This window comes from Aquarana catesbeiana, linkage group LG04, assembly GCF_042186555.1.
Source record: "Aquarana catesbeiana isolate 2022-GZ linkage group LG04, ASM4218655v1, whole genome shotgun sequence".
NCBI lineage: Eukaryota > Metazoa > Chordata > Amphibia > Anura > Ranidae > Aquarana > Aquarana catesbeiana.
The window spans coordinates 602,664,636-602,681,741 of record NC_133327.1 but is presented as its reverse complement, the minus strand read 5'-3'; the positions used below and the strand labels follow the sequence as shown (position 1 = coordinate 602,681,741).

At 43.7% G+C, this 17,106-nt stretch overlaps 1 protein-coding gene across 2 annotated transcripts in view; it reads right to left on the bottom strand.

The window, feature by feature from the left end:
- Nucleotides 1–288: 288 nt before the first annotated feature.
- The window catches only part of LOC141140751 (uncharacterized), a 133,920-nt gene continuing 117,102 nt past the window's right edge, over nucleotides 289–17,106 (bottom strand). The window contains exons 18-21 of one of the 2 annotated variants that reach the window (XM_073628217.1): nucleotides 16,204–16,352; nucleotides 12,978–13,117; nucleotides 8,654–8,876; nucleotides 289–449 (exon numbers count right to left, since the gene is read on the bottom strand). In XM_073628217.1, the coding sequence (XP_073484318.1) occupies nucleotides 310–449; nucleotides 8,654–8,876; nucleotides 12,978–13,117; nucleotides 16,204–16,352 (652 nt within the window). In that variant the 3' untranslated portion in view covers nucleotides 289–309. The remainder of the gene's footprint in view (nucleotides 450–8,653; nucleotides 8,877–12,977; nucleotides 13,118–16,203; nucleotides 16,353–17,106) is intronic. The other variant, XM_073628218.1, reaches the window with a different exon arrangement.

The window sequence follows — 17,106 nt, the reverse complement described above, 5'->3', positions numbered from 1 at the left end:
AGGTAGACCTGAATTATGGTATCGGCCCTGCATACCTAACAACAAATATACATTGGTGATTACCATTAAAAGGTAAGTCTAATAAATTGGCATTTTAGTTGTAACTGCTGTCTGGCACCTGACTTCTTATATTTCTTGGATCTTCCAGTGATGAGATGTTCCTACCGTAGTTCCTGTCCATAGTTATTCAGCTACCTGGACCAGATGTAATAGAATCTGAGAGTAATACGACCCAACAATTTAAGACTGCTAATTCCAGAGATAAAAAAAAATTACATGACAAGATACTGTATATATCATATCTATTTTTTATATCCAGCATTTAAAACGGAAAAAATCCTGCAGGTCTTTGTCATCTTCTGATTTGTTGTGGATACCAGCATAGACTGTCTTGAGAATGCTGGTCTTGAATTTCTCTTCAAGAATGTTGATATATTTCTCCAAGCAGCCTGAATTTATAGAGAAAGGGATATATTAAGTCCCTGATTAATATAAGGCGCTAGCTCAACAACAGTCTTCTTTTTTCTTTTTTCAAACAAAAAGTATTTATTGAGCATAAAAAAATGGTACATACATGGTCCAGAGCAAAACAAGTACACTAGATATATAGATTTCAACATATACAAATTCAGTACAGTATACAACACATTTTGCAGATTGATAACCCGCTTGCCTATGCAGTTAAATAAAACATTGCCCGTCAGGAGAAAGTATAACTGTATAGTCAACCATCCAGGTATTCAGAAAGTCAGGGTAAAAATGTTATTAAATGCTAGAATAGTCGGTCATATACCAGATCTGCTGGGGCTAGACCAGGGACATCTAACCATGGGGTCCACAATTTATCAAATTTGCCCCTTTTGCCCCTGTGTTGATAAAGTAGGTTCTCTAATCGAATAGTGCCACCCATTTGGGTGATCCATTCCTGCAACGTGGGAGACTCTGTGGATTTCCAGTGTCTCAGAATCATTTTTCAGGCCTGGAAGAGAGCTCTAGCAATAGCCTGTTTAGGGAAGTCCTCTATTGGGATTATGTCTGGAATGCCAAGTAGGCAATGTTTAAGGTCAGCAGGGATCTTAACCTGAAAGACCTTAAGAAGAGTGTCTAAGACCTTTTTCCAATATAGATGAAGCTTCGGGTATCTCCATAATAGGTGTATCAAGTCCCCATGATCTATGAACCCTCAGAAGTGTATATATAGCTGTGACAGGCGCTGAGCCACATTCAAAGAGCACTGGGGAACAGCCTGTAGGGCTTCCTCCCACTGCTCCTCTTCAAAAACTCCAAAATCCTGTTCCCATTGAGACACCGGGTGAGTCCCCATGAAAAGGTTGAGTAGCATTGAATAGCTGCAGGAGATACATCCTTTATAAGTGGTGACCTCAAACAAGTAGTTAAAGATGGAGGTAGAATCCAAGGACCATTGGTCCACTCCTCTCTGAGCTCTGACCGCATGCTGGAGTTGTCATCTTTGTGCATATTGGAGGGGAGTCGAAAGGTCTCTCTAAGCTTTGAGAATGACCTCAATTTCCCATCTCGGAAAATGTGGGACGGATGAGAAATACCAAATTGTTTCCACTTTGTGCCATTTTGCAGTTTCGCTATTTCTGGAAAATAGTTGTTATCCCAGATGGGGCTATATTTAGTGAATCCATGGACCCCCTGCATCATCCTAACCTTATTCCAAATCTTCTGCATAAGGTCATAGGTAGGGTAGAGTTTATTAGATTTGTTTAAATGCAGGGCCTTCAGACCGTCCGCTACCCTCATCACTGTCGTAAAACTAAGGAGCTTAGCAAAGGAGTCCAGCAAGTTCAATTCCAGCACTTGTGCGGGGTGCACCAGCCTCGCTATATGTTGTAATTGTGAGGCTAAGTAATAAAGCCAAGGATTGGGTAACGCGAGTCCACCAGCTTCTTTCAGACGCTATAACTGCTCTAGTTTTATTCTAGCAGGTTTAAAGTGCCAAATTATGGATCTAAAAATTTCATTTATAATGCAGAACTTTTTCAACGGAATGACCATAGGGGCATTGTGTAGTACGTAGTGCAACTGTGGCATCATAATCATTTTTATGAGATTTATCCGCCCCACCTGAGATAACTTCAGCCTGCTCCATATTTTGACCCAATTACGACAGCGATTGAGTAAAGGGGTCAGATTAAGTCTGACATAGTCTAATGGGTAGGGAGTAACCTGTATGCCTAGGTATGAAAAAGACTCGGAAAGCAGGATCTCCTGTATGGTCAGTAAAGAGGGGTCAGGTTTCACATCCAGCAACATTATAGAAGACTTATGCCGCGTACACACGGTCAGACTTTTCAGCTACAAAAGTCCGAAAGCCCGTCCGACAGACTTTCCACGGACTTTTGGCGGACTTTCAACAGACTTTCTAACGACCGGACTTGCCTACACATGATCACACCAAAGTCCGACGGATTCGTACGTGATGACGTACACCGGACTAAAATAAGGAAGTTGATAGCCAGTAGTAGCCAATAGCTGCCCTAGCGTGGGTTTTTATCCGTCGGACTAGCATACAGACGAGCGGATTTCTGGGTCCAGCGGAGTTACTAAGTAAAGATTTGAAGCATGTTCCAAATCTAAAGTCCGTCAGATTTGCGACTGGAAAAGTCCGCTGAAGGTCCAGTGAAGCCCACACACGATCAGATTGTCTGCCGGATTTGGTCCGTCGGCGTCCGTCGGACAAGTCCGGTCGAAAAGTCCAACCGTGTGTATGCTGCATCAGTCCAATTTATGACCGGACTGGAATTTTCCCTGAATCTCCTTATGACCGTCAGAGCCTCCTTTAAGGAAGTGGATGTATCACCGAGGAACAGCATAGTATCATCGGCATACATCATTCATTTTTCATGAAATTCCCAACAGTCTTCATTATTATGTGCCCAATAACCCCAGCATTGCCAACCCCTCCCTCACAATCTGCCATTTGACGCACTACTGACAGCTGACTCTTAGCAAGCTGCTGTAAATAAGCTCTGTAGCCACAGTGTATTCATCTTTAAATTTACAACAAAAAGTTTAATTTCTCTGAATAGCTTGTTTGCTTCCCCATCCAAGCAGTGAGTTGGCAGCATCTTATCTTCTTATCCCTAATGTTGAAACAGAACAGGTTCACAGGAATGTAGGGGCAGAGTGCTGGGACCATGCTTGAAGGACATGAGCACTTCCCTTGTGAACTTTTACGATGAATTGTTTCCCAGTGCATGTTGCTATAGATATCAATAATGGCTTGTTTTAAAGAATTTGAAAATATTTGTGTATTGATGTTTAGAGCCTGGTCACAGTTCTACAACTTCACTTTTTGAAGTAAACCTGTATTCTGCTGGATAGCTGAAATACACCTCACCTATGGAAATTAATGGGGCTGTGGCACAAGTGCACACATTAGAAAGACTGGGCATACTTGGGTAGGGCTTATACAATCAATCTAAACTCTCGCCCTTCCCTTCAATAAACATCACCTGACCAAATTACTAGCCTTTTGGTCACACAAGCATCAAAATATTTTCTCTAGGGAAAATAAGCAACTTAACTTTACTGCTATCTCTATCCATCTAAAACAGCCATTCTCAGCCAGGGATCTGTGGAACCCTAGTGTTCTTCCAAATGGTTGCTAGGAGTTTCTTGAGCAGTGGCTGATAATAATAATAATAAAATGTTATTAAATGCTAGAATAGTCGGTCATATACCAGATCTGCTGGGGCTAGACCAGGGACATCTAACCATGGGGTCCACAATTTATCAAATTTGCCCCTTTTGCCCCTGTGTTGATAAAGTAGGTTCTCTAATCGAATAGTGCCACCCATTTGGGTGATCCATTCCTGCAACGTGGGAGGCTCTGTGGATTTCCAGTGTCTCAGAATCATTTTTCAGGCCTGGAAGAGAGCTCTAGCAATAGCCTGTTTAGGGAAGTCCTCTATTGGGATTATGTCTGGAATGCCAAGTAGGCAATGTTTAAGGTCAGCAGGGATCTTAACCTGAAAGACCTTAAGAAGAGTGTCTAAGACCTTTTTCCAATATAGATGAAGCTTCGGGTATCTCCATAATAGGTGTATCAAGTCCCCATGATCTATGAACCCTCAGAAGTGTATATATAGCTGTGACAGGCGCTGAGCCACATTCAAAGAGCACTGGGGAACAGCCTGTAGGGCTTCCTCCCACTGCTCCTCTTCAAAAACTCCAAAATCCTGTTCCCATTGAGACACCGGGTGAGTCCCCATGAAAAGGTTGAGTAGCATTGAATAGCTGCAGGAGATACATCCTTTATAAGTGGTGACCTCAAACAAGTAGTTAAAGATGGAGGTAGAATCCAAGGACCATTGGTCCACTCCTCTCTGAGCTCTGACCGCATGCTGGAGTTGTCATCTTTGTGCATATTGGAGGGGAGTCGAAAGGTCTCTCTAAGCTATGAGAATGACCTCAATTTCCCATCTCGGAAAATGTGGGACGGGTGAGAAATACCAAATTGTACCAAATAAACATCACCTGACCAAATTACTAGCCTTTTGGTCACACAAGCATCAAAATATTTTCTCTAGGGAAAATAAGCAACTTAACTTTACTGCTATCTCTATCCATCTAAAACAGCCATTCTCAGCCAGGGATCTGTGGAACCCTAGTGTTCTTCCAAATGGTTGCTAGGAGTTTCTTGAGCAGTGGCTGATAGGCCTCCCATTTGATTCTGCCTCCATAGTTCTTGGGCTACCACCACTTGGCAGAGTCAGCAGTTAACACTAATGATCATTTTAGCTGTCTGTAGGGGGGCATTCTGACCACCACTGTAATGGGGGACATTTTTCCCACTGGCCACCAATAGATTGATTTTAGCAGGGGTTCCCCTAGATCTGAAAATTATTTCAAGGGTTCCTATAGGGGTAAAAAGGTTAGGAAAGATTGATCTAAACTCCATCCAAAGAAGACAATTACATAGTTTAAGGCAAACATTTAAACACTGGTGCACTTTTATCACTACACTTAAAGCGGAACTAAAGCCTGCAGATAATCACTTATGCTCCAGCCATTCTACATTTTTGAGCTCCCTTGTTGATGCCAACATCTTCTTCCTCCCCGGCTTCTTCAGCATGCAGGGTCTTCGGCCACGCAGGAGCTAACTGATCCTGGCACCCAACAGATCCTGGAATTGTACACTAAGCTGTGCACAGTGTATAGAAAATTGCGAGGAGGAAGGTAAGGCATTACAGTGGAGACAAAGTATGGCTGGTCTGTAATAAAAACTCTTCCTACTTGAATTTTTTAATGCCACAATTCCATTTTAAAAAAGAGTTTAGAGGATGTATATGGATAATCTGACCCGTCTCTGGATATAGTCTAAAACAGCACAGCAAAAAGTCGCATAAACTTGTCTGCTTTGGTGAATTGACAGGTTTACTTGTAAGGAGTGGTGAAGAAGGGAGGGTGGGATAGGCTGCTAGAAATGGCTTATTAGTATTATTATTATTTAAGGTTCTTATATAGCATCCTCAATTTACACAGCACTTTACATATACATTGTACATTCACATCAGTCTCTACCCTCAAGGAGCTTACAATCTAAGGTCCCTAACTCACATTCATATACTAGGGCCAATTTAGACAGAAGCCAATTAACCCACCAACATGTTTTTGGAGTGAGGGAGGAAACCCATGCAAGCACAGGGAGAACATGCAAACTCCAGGCAGGTAGGGTCATGGTTGGGATTTGAACCAGTGACCCCTTTTTACTGCTAGGCAAGAGTGCTAGCCACTACACCACTGTGCCGCACAGTAGGGGAGAAAGAGTGATAGGGAAGGGCTTCTATCATGTCTGTTCTTTCTTCCAGAATCTTACCGGTGGCACCACCATCGGTGGTTGAACTAGATGGACTTGTGTCTTTTTTTCAACCTGACTATATAACATGTAACCAAGGTGAACCCATCACCTGATCTAGCTGAAAATGGCTGATGATGTGACCATTGTCTCAGGCCTATGAGTGCCCTAAGAGAGAGAAATAGGACAGTTAAAAGGGAAAGACCCCCATAGTGCCCTGCACAAACTAAGGCGCTACCCATGTTTTTTATTGTATTTTATATTATATGCCAGTTAGCCAGATTCATCAATAAATAACACTGCCTCCAGCGCAGATAATAATAATTACATTAGGCTTTAACAAATGGTCCTTTTGCTTTTTAGACAGAATTAGTCTGATCAATAAACATCTGTGTTGTGCATGCATGATATCTATTTCTGAATAATTAAACAGTTTTCAGAAGTCGTTCCACCATATGCCGTTTTCCTTTGTCCTCAATACACTCGCTATTTTTCAGATGCTGTTTACATTAGCCTAGTTTCCATGGTGATTATAGAAAGGGAAAAAGAGTGAAGGTTTTAAGCTATTCATTCAAAAGACAATAGCGGGAGGATTACATTATATAAATATTAATATTTCAATTTAGAGGTTTCAGAATTGTACGTCACAATTTTCCCTGGCTAAGAATGAAATGTAGCACTTTATAATTACTAGAAATTACCATGAGGATTGTTAAATCTGCCTGTTATATATTGTTGTTGTTTTTCGGAATGTTCTGAGTTCTGTTTGTGCGATTTTCTGATTAGAAACTAAGCAAGTTTAACAAAACAGTATAATTAGGTAGGGGTGGTGTTACTGCTACACAAAAAATATCAAATGTGCTTCCAAATCTCTGTGTTTGCTAAAAACAGAAAGTGTGTGCTGTAATTCATTTGTTTTAAAGCTGAACTTTAGGCACACATAGGAGATAACCATTAATGCAGCAGTATGTTCTTTAAAAAAATAAATAAATGCTAGTTTAAGTGCCTGAATTTGGCTTGGTCTCAGCTTCTTGCAATCTCCTATACAACAGAGCCCAGAATGGGAGAGGGAGGACTCTGCTATATAGGGGATGTGCTAACAAAAAACAAGACAACAGGAGGAGTGGGCAGAGTGTGGAGAGGGGTGGTCCTATTAGTCTTCTGCTATTTCTCTCTCCTTGCCCTTCTCTTCACTTTCTCTACTCCATTTTCCAGACAGGTTTTACTGTTCAGCATCACATTAAAATAAGAATAATATGCATAATGTGTAAATTTAGATTATCAAAGCAGACTAGAAAGTTAGGCCGGCCATACATGATTTGAATCTTAGCCAGGGCTTTTTTTCTCAGAGAAAAGGTGCAGGAACTCAACCATGCCCGCCACACACACATACCTGCCAAATGGCATCAAATAGTAGCTCTTTTCTCTGCATATAACCCCCTCCCTCCGCTGCCCTCATCTTCTCCCCCCTCCTTAAAAGCTACACCATCTGTCATATGTCTTACCTTTGTTGCAATATTAAACTGAAACACCTATCTGGCTGTAGTACCTCCCAGCATACTATAGTATACTACAGTCACTTGAAAGGGAGATCATGCAGTAGGAGCATCAACAACTGGTCGCCAGGGAAAATATGGAGACCACAGAGGGTGCAGCCTACCATGCACCCTCTCCTGCCCATGACTGCACTGAACCCTGGGCACCTGTTCTGTATCTCCATTGTCCCTGTCCGGCACTCTGTGGGATCTGCGAAGGAGATCTGACCTGTGGGAGCTACTGGGAAATAAGCTATCACTTGTAAACGCAGAAGCTGGACTTCAGTGATAGTGGGGAGCAGGGAGCAGAAGACCTGAGCTAGAGGTGGTGGAACTGAGTTCCCCCTAGTTCCTGCTAAAAAAAAGCCCTGATCTTAGCAGGAACCGAACGAGATTCAAACCATTAATGGGCAGGCTAAATGTACCAAGCTGTCTGATTGATCAGCTTGGGTACAACCAGCCTGCTGGATTAGCTTGCAATTATTGCAAGCGGCTGCTATAGCCAATAGCGATAATCACTGTTTTGATGGCTAACCCCGCCCTCCCCCCCTGCTGGGAGAAGACAATTGCTGATTCCCCTGCCTGTATTGATGGGGGAATCATCACTGTGGTTGCATGGAAAATTTGCACTGTGTATGGCCTGCCTTAGCGCAATTAAAGAGTAACCCGCAGAAACAAGATTCATGTTTACAGACAGTGACAGCTGATGCTAAATCGCCGCAGGGGGAGACGGACGGGAAGGCACAGTGGGAGATGGAGACGGTGGACAGGAGGGTGGAAATCGTTGCAAGCACCCCCCACCCTCCCGGCGGCATTAAATAGACAAGAAGGCAGCAGCGATCCACCGCCGCCGCCCCCCCCGCGCGTAGAAGACGGACCTTACCTTAGGGGGCAGAAAGAGACGGGGCTTCCCCTCCTGGCTGAACAGGAAGTGTGTCCTGAGACCCGATTGGCCAGGGAGTCCTAAGACCCGCTTTCTGATTGGCCGGGAGCAGAACCAGGAAGACAATAGTGAATATTAATTTGCTATTGTCACACAACTGGGTGGGCTCAGGGCGCCCCGAGCCCACCCTTTTTTTAAGCCAATTAGAGCCTCAGGCTCTAATCATGTGCTTCCAACAAGAAAAAAAAATAATATCCGTGCGTTACCCCTGCGCCCCTTATGGACGTGCTGCCACTGTTCACAGATAAAGATTCATTGTGATCAATTATTGTAGATTATTTACTCTCTCAATTGAATACACCTCACTTGACATTGTCTGTGTTGTTAGGAGAGACTCTTGCTTACCTATTCCCATCACTTTTCCATAGGAAATCATGTTGACAGGTAGACGCGGGTCATCATACTTCTCACACTTCATGAGTAGACGCACAATTTCTCCTGGAATAAACGCATTGTCGAATGACTGCCCTTCCACTGGCTTTTGGGGATATTGGCAGTAGACTTCCACAGCATCTAGAGGATTGTCTTTTAGCAGAAGTTCAGCTAGCTCTGTATAAGCATCACAAACCTAGGGGTGCACAATTATTAATCAGTATTTCAGCTATACACAGGAGGGCCTGATTTATACGTGCTTGTTTAAGCTAAAACACAAAAACAGTCACAATGGCACAGAGCACATGCGTGCTGATATATTAATTATATATCCATATATATTAATCATATATTCATTAATATGCAGTGCCTTGCATAAGCATTTATTCTACTTTCCACATTTTGTAGCGTTCCAATAATTTACAATAAATTAAAACTGACTTAATCAGGATTTTAATCATTTAATCTACAAAGCATACATTACACTAGATGTGGCACTAGACCAAATTTGTGTTGCAATCACAGCTGTAAGTCTCTACAAGCTTTGCAATTTTTACTGTTCATCTTAGCAGCCTTTCCCAGACTGTAATAGTACTTTTAAGAACCACAATTTTCAAGTTTTTCCATGTATTTCCAACTGGATTGAACTGGGTATTGCCTGAGCCCTTCTAAGACATTTATGTTCTTGGGTTGAAATCACTACACTAGTTTCAGGTTTCTTTCAAACTGCAAAAGTCTCTATAAATGATTTCTATTTGGGTCAAACCATCTTGCTTTTAGCCCTAACTAATTTCTAGTCCCAGCTATAACATGCTGCTAGCAAGATCATGCTTTTCATTGGGAATGGTGACTGATGTGTTGGATTTCCACCACAGATAGTATTTATCGCTAAAGCCAAGAATTCAGTTTTGGTCTCTTCAGACCAGAAAACCTCTTTCAATATTTGCCTTGTCTCTCCCATACCTTCTTGAGTTTGGTATGTTTTTTTTTTCAGTAATGGCTTTCTTTCTACGTGCTTTCATAAAGCCAAGCTTTCTGGAAGTTTTAGATTATAGTAGTCTCATTGAGGGAATCTCCATCCTGGCTGAGGATCTCTGCCTCTGTTTCAGAGCTACCACTGGCCTATTGGTTGCTTTTCTTACTAATGTCAGATATTTGTTATATAACTAAATCCTGATTAATGCTGTTTCAGGAAAGTGATGGGTGGAATGGATCTACCTAGACATGATTTGTGGAAGGTTCCGCAAATCTGAATCAAAGATAGGCAAACGAGAATGTTTCAGCTAATCCCATGGAGGGGGGGCCTATTTTGCCTATTTTGGGCTGATAAGCAAACTATAGCCAAAAAGAAGCAGGGTACTGCCTAGGGAGAGTTTACCAAACGAAAAAAAATATGTTTAAAAAATGAAGTGGGGAGAGTATCCTTTAATGTGGCTTCCAGTGCAACATGGAAAAAACACCAAGCCTTTTGGTTTACATGCTTGGGGGAGGCCTTTAAGCTGTAAGGTATTAAGGAATAATAAAATTTTCACTGACTTTTTCAGTGACACCGTATTCTGGCATCAGGTATTTTGGATGTGTAATTGATTTTTTAACTTTTACATGTAGCTTGGCTTACATACAGTAGTAGCACTAATATAATTCATTTCAATTGTCTAGAATAGTTTTGGCTGAGACAGCAAATTTCTTTATTAAGCACTAACAGGTCGGAATTGAAGTGGAAGTAGCAAGCGTAACTGATCTTAAAACTATAAGAAGGTTTCCTCTTTTCAGAATTTCAGAACCACAAATCCGCATTCCCTGAATCCCCTCCCATCCCTGTTTATTTCCACAATATCCACAATATAGACTTCAGGTATGTATTTGGTAGAAGCTGGCCAGCGTCAGGACAATTGAATAGGCAGCAAAGAGAAATAGATGAAACAGGTTTTATTCTGCAATAAAATGTAGAATGTATTATCTGAGAGACAATAGCTACAATAATTTTATAGTAGCTGAACAGTATATAAACAGCTTATTTAAACCACAAGTTAAAAGGCAAGTTTTATCTTGAAATAAAAATGTAAGTGTATTATCTAAGAAACAATATTCACAAACATACAGTGGATGGACAGTATTTAAGCAGCTTTCAGGTAGCAATTTAAGAAGGGAGGGAGGGATGAGGCAGGTTCCATCTTCACACAGAAATACATTTTGGCCAAAATGTATTAAGAAAAATTACTAAGTTGCAAAGTTTTATAACACAAACAGAGAAAAATGCATGTTTTTACCAAATTTTCGGTCTTTTTTATTTATAGCACAAAAAAAAAAAAATACCAGTGGTGATTAAATACCACCAAAAGAAAGTTCTATTTGTGTGAAAAAAAGGACAAAAATATCATATGGGTACAGTGTTGCATGACTGAGTAATTGTCATTCAAAATGTGAGAGCACTAAAAGCTGAAAAATGGCCTGGTTGGGAAGGGGGTTTAAGTGCCCTGTAGGCAGGGTTTTAATTCCGGTCAGTTTTTTTTTTCCCATCCGTGTCCCATAGGGGAGATTTCCCTTTAGTTCCTGTCTGTAAGGTGAACCGGATTCCTAGCATCAGAAAGCCAGTGCAGATTTGTGCACATTGCATGGTCATTTTTACATATACTGTGCCAGTTCATCGTGCACATACCAATTAGCACTTGGTGCCCCGTGGCCTATTTAAACTGGTCTATCACTATAAGCATTTGCTGAATGGCCTTCAGCTTGTTCCTGTGCTCCCGAGACCTGATCTGCTGTACCTGTTTACCCTTTGGACTTCGCTTCTGCTCTTGCTCTAGCTCTGTTACCTAACTACACTGACCTCGGCCTGTTTACTGGACCTAATCTGTCTGCTGACTCTGTACCGCTTTCCCCGGCTGTTACTGACCTTGGCCTGCCTCCTGGACTTGCTTTGCCTCATTTCCTGGTTCTGCTACCGTCTCTCGCTCTGGTGCCAAGCTGCTCCTGCATCCTGTTCTGAGGACTGCGACCTACCAGCTCTACCCACCTACAGAGTGGACATCACGAGCTAGCTACTATGGCAGCCACTCCTTGCCCTTACACTCTCTGTCTCCACCTTCAGGAGTGTTCGGCGGGAGGTGCAAGAGAGGCCCCCACAGCATTCCAATCTTCACCAGGTATGTGATACTGTCCCACAGCCAAAACAGGAAGTGAGAGGAAATCCCTCCAAAGTGAAGGAATCCCTAGGTGTTACCAGGGTCACCAGAACTAGTGTCCCCATTGGAACATTTCCCCTCTATTACTGTTCTGTGTCAACCCATGACTGGAGAAACAGAGAGGGTGAATCTCCGTAATGGGGCCACAGACAGCAATAAAAACCTGACAGATGTTCTAATCCCTTTCCACTCTGTCCAAAATTAAAAAGAAAAAGATTTGCCTTTAGTTATTCTTTAGGGCTCTTTCAGATGGCCAATTATCTGCCACTGGCAGGTGCTCTGCACAGAGGACGGCACTAATGCCCTGTACACATGATCGGTTTTCCCGTCGGAATAAACTCAGAAGGTTTTTCCGACGGAGTTCCAACGGAATTCCGCTCAAGCTATCTTGCATACACACTGTCACACCAAATTCCGACCGTCCAGAACGCGGTGACGTACAACACGTACGACGGGACTAAAAAATGGAAGTTCAATAGCCAGTAGCCAATAGCTTCCGTCTCGTACTTGCTTCAGAGCATGTGTCGTTTTTGGTACGTCGGAACAGCATACAGACGAGCAGGTTTCCTGATAGTAATTAGTTCCGTTGGAAAAATTTAGAACATGTTCTCTATCTAAGTCCGTCTGAATTTTCGACGAAAAAAGTCCGATGGGGCATACACACAGTCGGAATATACGATGAAAAGCTTCCATCGTACTTTTTCTGACGGCATAACTGGCCTTCTGAACGCAACCTAAAGGGTTTTTAACAGCAAAGGTGGTAAATAAAAAAAAAAAAAAAAAAAAAAAACTTTTACAATATATATATACATATATAATTTGAAAAACTGTATATTTTTCTAGTTCAATGTTTTGTTTCATTTTGTATAGGCCAAATAACCCCAATAAAATCAATTTTAATTTCCAGTTGTAACACTACGAAAGTCCAAAGGGAAAGGTGGGAGTGACTGTACAAAATACACCATGATAATATTATTTTTTGCTCCTATTGGTTCTCCCTGCTGAAAAAAAAATCATTATGGTTGATAATAATAGTATAGCTTAGTGAATTAGGTTCTGTTATGTGTCTAGTAAAGGTTAGTGAAGGAAAACATAAACCCCCATTCCCATACCTCTGGTGCCATTTTGATGACTTCTCGATAAAGATCTGATGCATCAGCTGTGGTTTCCTCACTATGAGACAAAGCACGTGCTAAACCCAGGCGATACAGGAAGGAACTGCGATTAAGAGACACGGGGCTAGGAGCCTGCTCTGTGTTACAGATAATGAAAAAGAGTTAATTATCTCATTGTACAACTTAGTTCTAATACCATATATGCATTGGGTTTTTAAATCTGAACTCCAGCATATTGAAACCCCTTGCTGGTCGTCATTGAACCCAGAAGAGGAACTTTATCTAGTTGCAGAGATGAGTTTCAAAGCAAACTCACTCACCCTTCCATATCTCCATTCCTTATTTTGCTCACTAATCAAAGTGAAAAACACATCCTAGCTTTTCAGGCCATCTTGTGTAAGGGCAGATCCATGTAGCAATTACTTCCTGGAATCCATCTGCCCTTAGCTCAGGCATGTAGAGAGGAGAGTGTGTTTAGCTGAGAAAACCCCTCCTCCACTCCTGAAGACTCATGGGATATGTGACATAATTTGCCTAGGCCCAAAAACCACAAAGTAACTAAAGAAATGTAAAAAAAAAAAGTTTAAAAAAGGTAAATATAATATACATCCGTCTGTTTACTGTGACCATTATTTTCCAATAAAAGGTATGCAAGCTTATCAGCATTTAAAAGTGAATACAGAGGGGCTCATTTATCACTGAGATTGGATATCGCTATCTGCCCTTTGTTATGCACTGCTGCACTAGACACACTGCAACTCATCCCATTTAATAAAAATCAGGCCATAGTGTGCATGTAGCTGGGGAAGCTGGGATTTACTAAAACAGGAGCACACAGAATCTGGTGCAGCAAGCTGTGCATTGTAACCAATCAGCTTCTAGGTTTTATTGTCAAAGCTTAATTTAACAAGGTGAAATTAGAAGCTGATTGGTTACTGTGCACAGCTACAGTGGCGTCACTATGGGGGTGCGGCCCGCACAGAGTGACACCATTCTGAGGGCAGCGGAGGGTCGCGGAGGCAAGACTCTTTCAGCCAGAACATGCCGGTGCCACGCTAGCCCTGAGTGAGACTCCTCAGTCTCACTCTCACTGCTGCTGCGGCTGCCTTATGTCACTAGCCCGCTGCTCGGAGAGTGACAGTCTGAGCAAGCAACTCTCCAGGCGGCAGCTGCACACTGAATCCTCCCCCGCCCGCCACCCAGGTGCATAAGGGGAGGCAGTGGCGTGTGGTGAAATTTTAGGATGGGGGGGCGCCAGACCCTGCCCTTCCTTTTTGACCTTCCCACTTCCCATAAGCCCCATCCCTTAAATAATCCACCCACTCCATCCCCTGTATTGCACTTGCTTCCACCCATAGTGTCAGGAGTATACAGCCCCAGAATCACAGGACAGAGTATACAGCTCAGCCTCACAGATAGGATATATAGCTCAGCATTACAGATACAGTATATAGGTCAGAATGACAGATAGTATATAGGTCAGCATCACAGATAGTATATAGATCAGCATCACAGATAGTATACAGATCAGCACCACAGGTGGCTCGTGGCACTTTCACAGCACCCCCCCCGCGTGGGTGGCTCGCAGCACTTTCATTCACAGCACTTCCCACCCACCCCCACGGATGGCTCACATCACTTTCATTCACAGCACCCCCCCGCGCCACTTTCACAGCACACCCCCACACACACCCCCCGCGGCTGGCTCCTCACGGCACTTTGACAGCACCCTCCCCACCTGCAGGTGGCTCGTGGCACACTCACAGCAACCCCCACCCGGGTGGCTTGTGGAACTCACCGGGTGTCCTCTCCTCCTCTCCGGTGTCTACTCCAGGCAGCTTCCTTCGCTCTGTCCCACTTCCGCCAAAGTGCTGGGCATCCAATAGGGACGCCTGCTTTGGCCAATCGGGAAACCAATATTCCTGATTGGCGGGGAGGCACTGTAGTGTGAAAATAGCGAATATTCATTCACTATTGGTCACACAATTGGGTGGGATCAGGGCGCACTCTCTGCGCCCCGAGCCCACCCTATTTTGAAGCCTATTAGAGCCTCTGGCTCTAATTAGGTACTTCGAAAAGATACACCCCCTCCCGCCTCCGCCATAGGAGTCCATGCATCCGGCATCCTGAAAGGGGCCGGGCGCATGAATAGGGAGGCGGCAGCAGGGATGGGGGGGTGGTGCCCCTGCGCCCACAATGCACAGGCCGCCACTGAGGGGAGGAGGGTCTATACTGATTGAGGGGGATCTGTACTGGGGGGGCTGTACTGATGGCGGGGTCTGTACTGAGGGGAGGGACTGTTCTGATGGAGGGGTCTGTATTGAGGGTGGGGGATCTGTACTGAGGGGGGCTGTACTGATGGCGGGGTCTGTACTGAGGGGAGGGACTGTTCTGATGGACGGGTCTGTATTGAGGGTGGGGGCTGTACTGATGGTGGGGTCTGTACTGAGGGGGGGAGGCTGTACTGATGGAGGAGTCTGTCTGTAATGAGGGAGGCGGGGTCTGTACTGATGGAGGGGTCTTTACTGAGGGAGGTCGATCGATACTGATGGAGGAGTCTGTACTGCTGGAGGGGGGATCTGTAGTGGGGGGCTGTACTGATGGAGGGGGCTGTACTGAGAGTGTGGTCTGTACTAGTGGAGGGGGGGTCTGTACTGATGGAGGGGTCTGTACTGAGGAGGGGTCTGTACTGATGCAGGAGGGGGATCTGTAGTGGGAAGCTGTACTGATGGAGGGGTCTGTACTACGAGGGGGGTCTATACTTAGTGGAGGGGTGTCTATAGTTAGTGGAGGGGGGTCTGTACTTAGGGAGGATTATAACTGGTGAAGGGGGGGGGGGTCTGTACTGACCCATGCCAAATGGCTACCCTGCTGCACTGTGAACACAGGAGGTCAGCCCGCTGGGCATGGGCACATTTCAGAGAATGCTTTCTCAATGAATGCAAAGCGTTCTCTGATTGGATTAGGTGGAGTGTGAGATGTCACTGTGATTTCTGGCTTCTAGAGAGATCCCACAGGTATGGTTTATGCATAGTTACATTGGTCTAAGCTAGGAAACGACTGTAGGTTATTGTAGTGGATAATTTACCTTCCCTCAATGTATCAATCTACAAATCCTTGCATATAAAAGTGTAAAAGTCATAGGTTAAATTACTTACAGATAAACACTGCAATGATAACTCAAAACACGTGCTCAATCAATATACACTATTTGTGCCATTACCTTGAACTAGGTGAGGGTTATCTTTGCTTGCTGGTTTTTCAGGTAAAGGATCTGCAACTTTTACTGTTGTAGCTGCATTGACTTTAGTTTGTTGATTAGTAGAGGTTGCTGTGGCTGGTTTAGACAATACAGGTGCACCGCGCCCTCTGCTGGGAGATCAGATTATTGTACAGCATAAAATCCTAGTCTTTATTAACAGTTGAAAAAATTTATAATTTAAAGCAGGGGTGTCCAATCTTTTGACCTCCTTGGGCCACATTTGAAGAAGAGGAATTGTCTTGGGCCACACATAAAATACACTAGCAGTAAGGATAGCTGATAAGCACAAAAAGTCACAATCACTGATATAATGTACCTATCTGAGTAATACAACTTCATTTTTATTGTATTTTTTTTATTATAAAATTAAGAGGGTGATATACAGTTGAATGGTTGTATCTAGAGGGAGGCTGGTGTGGGCTATGCACGCTCAGATTTCAGTTTTGCCCCCCCCCCCCCCCCCCCCCACACACACACACACACACACACACACACACAATTGGGGGGTCCTGAAATTTGGGGGGGTTCAGCCCACCCCATCACCCACCTAGATACAGCCATGCAGGATTTACTTGTCTGGTGTTATCGGGAGTCCCTGTATTCACTGCTGCCATTGCTATTACAAAAACGGCATCCCCTCAGCTGTTCTAGGTGCCTGGATTCTCAGTATCAGTGCCACAGCTGCTATGCTTGCAGAGCATATCTGGCATCTCTCCATTTGTGGCTGTGTCTAGCTAGTCCCTGCTGGCCACCGTGGCTTCTATGCTTGCACGGCGTCACTCCAGACATGCCTGAGCCACATGCTGAATTCTGTTGGTCTGCATGTGGCCCGTGGGCCGCTGGTGTGACACCCCTGATCTAAAT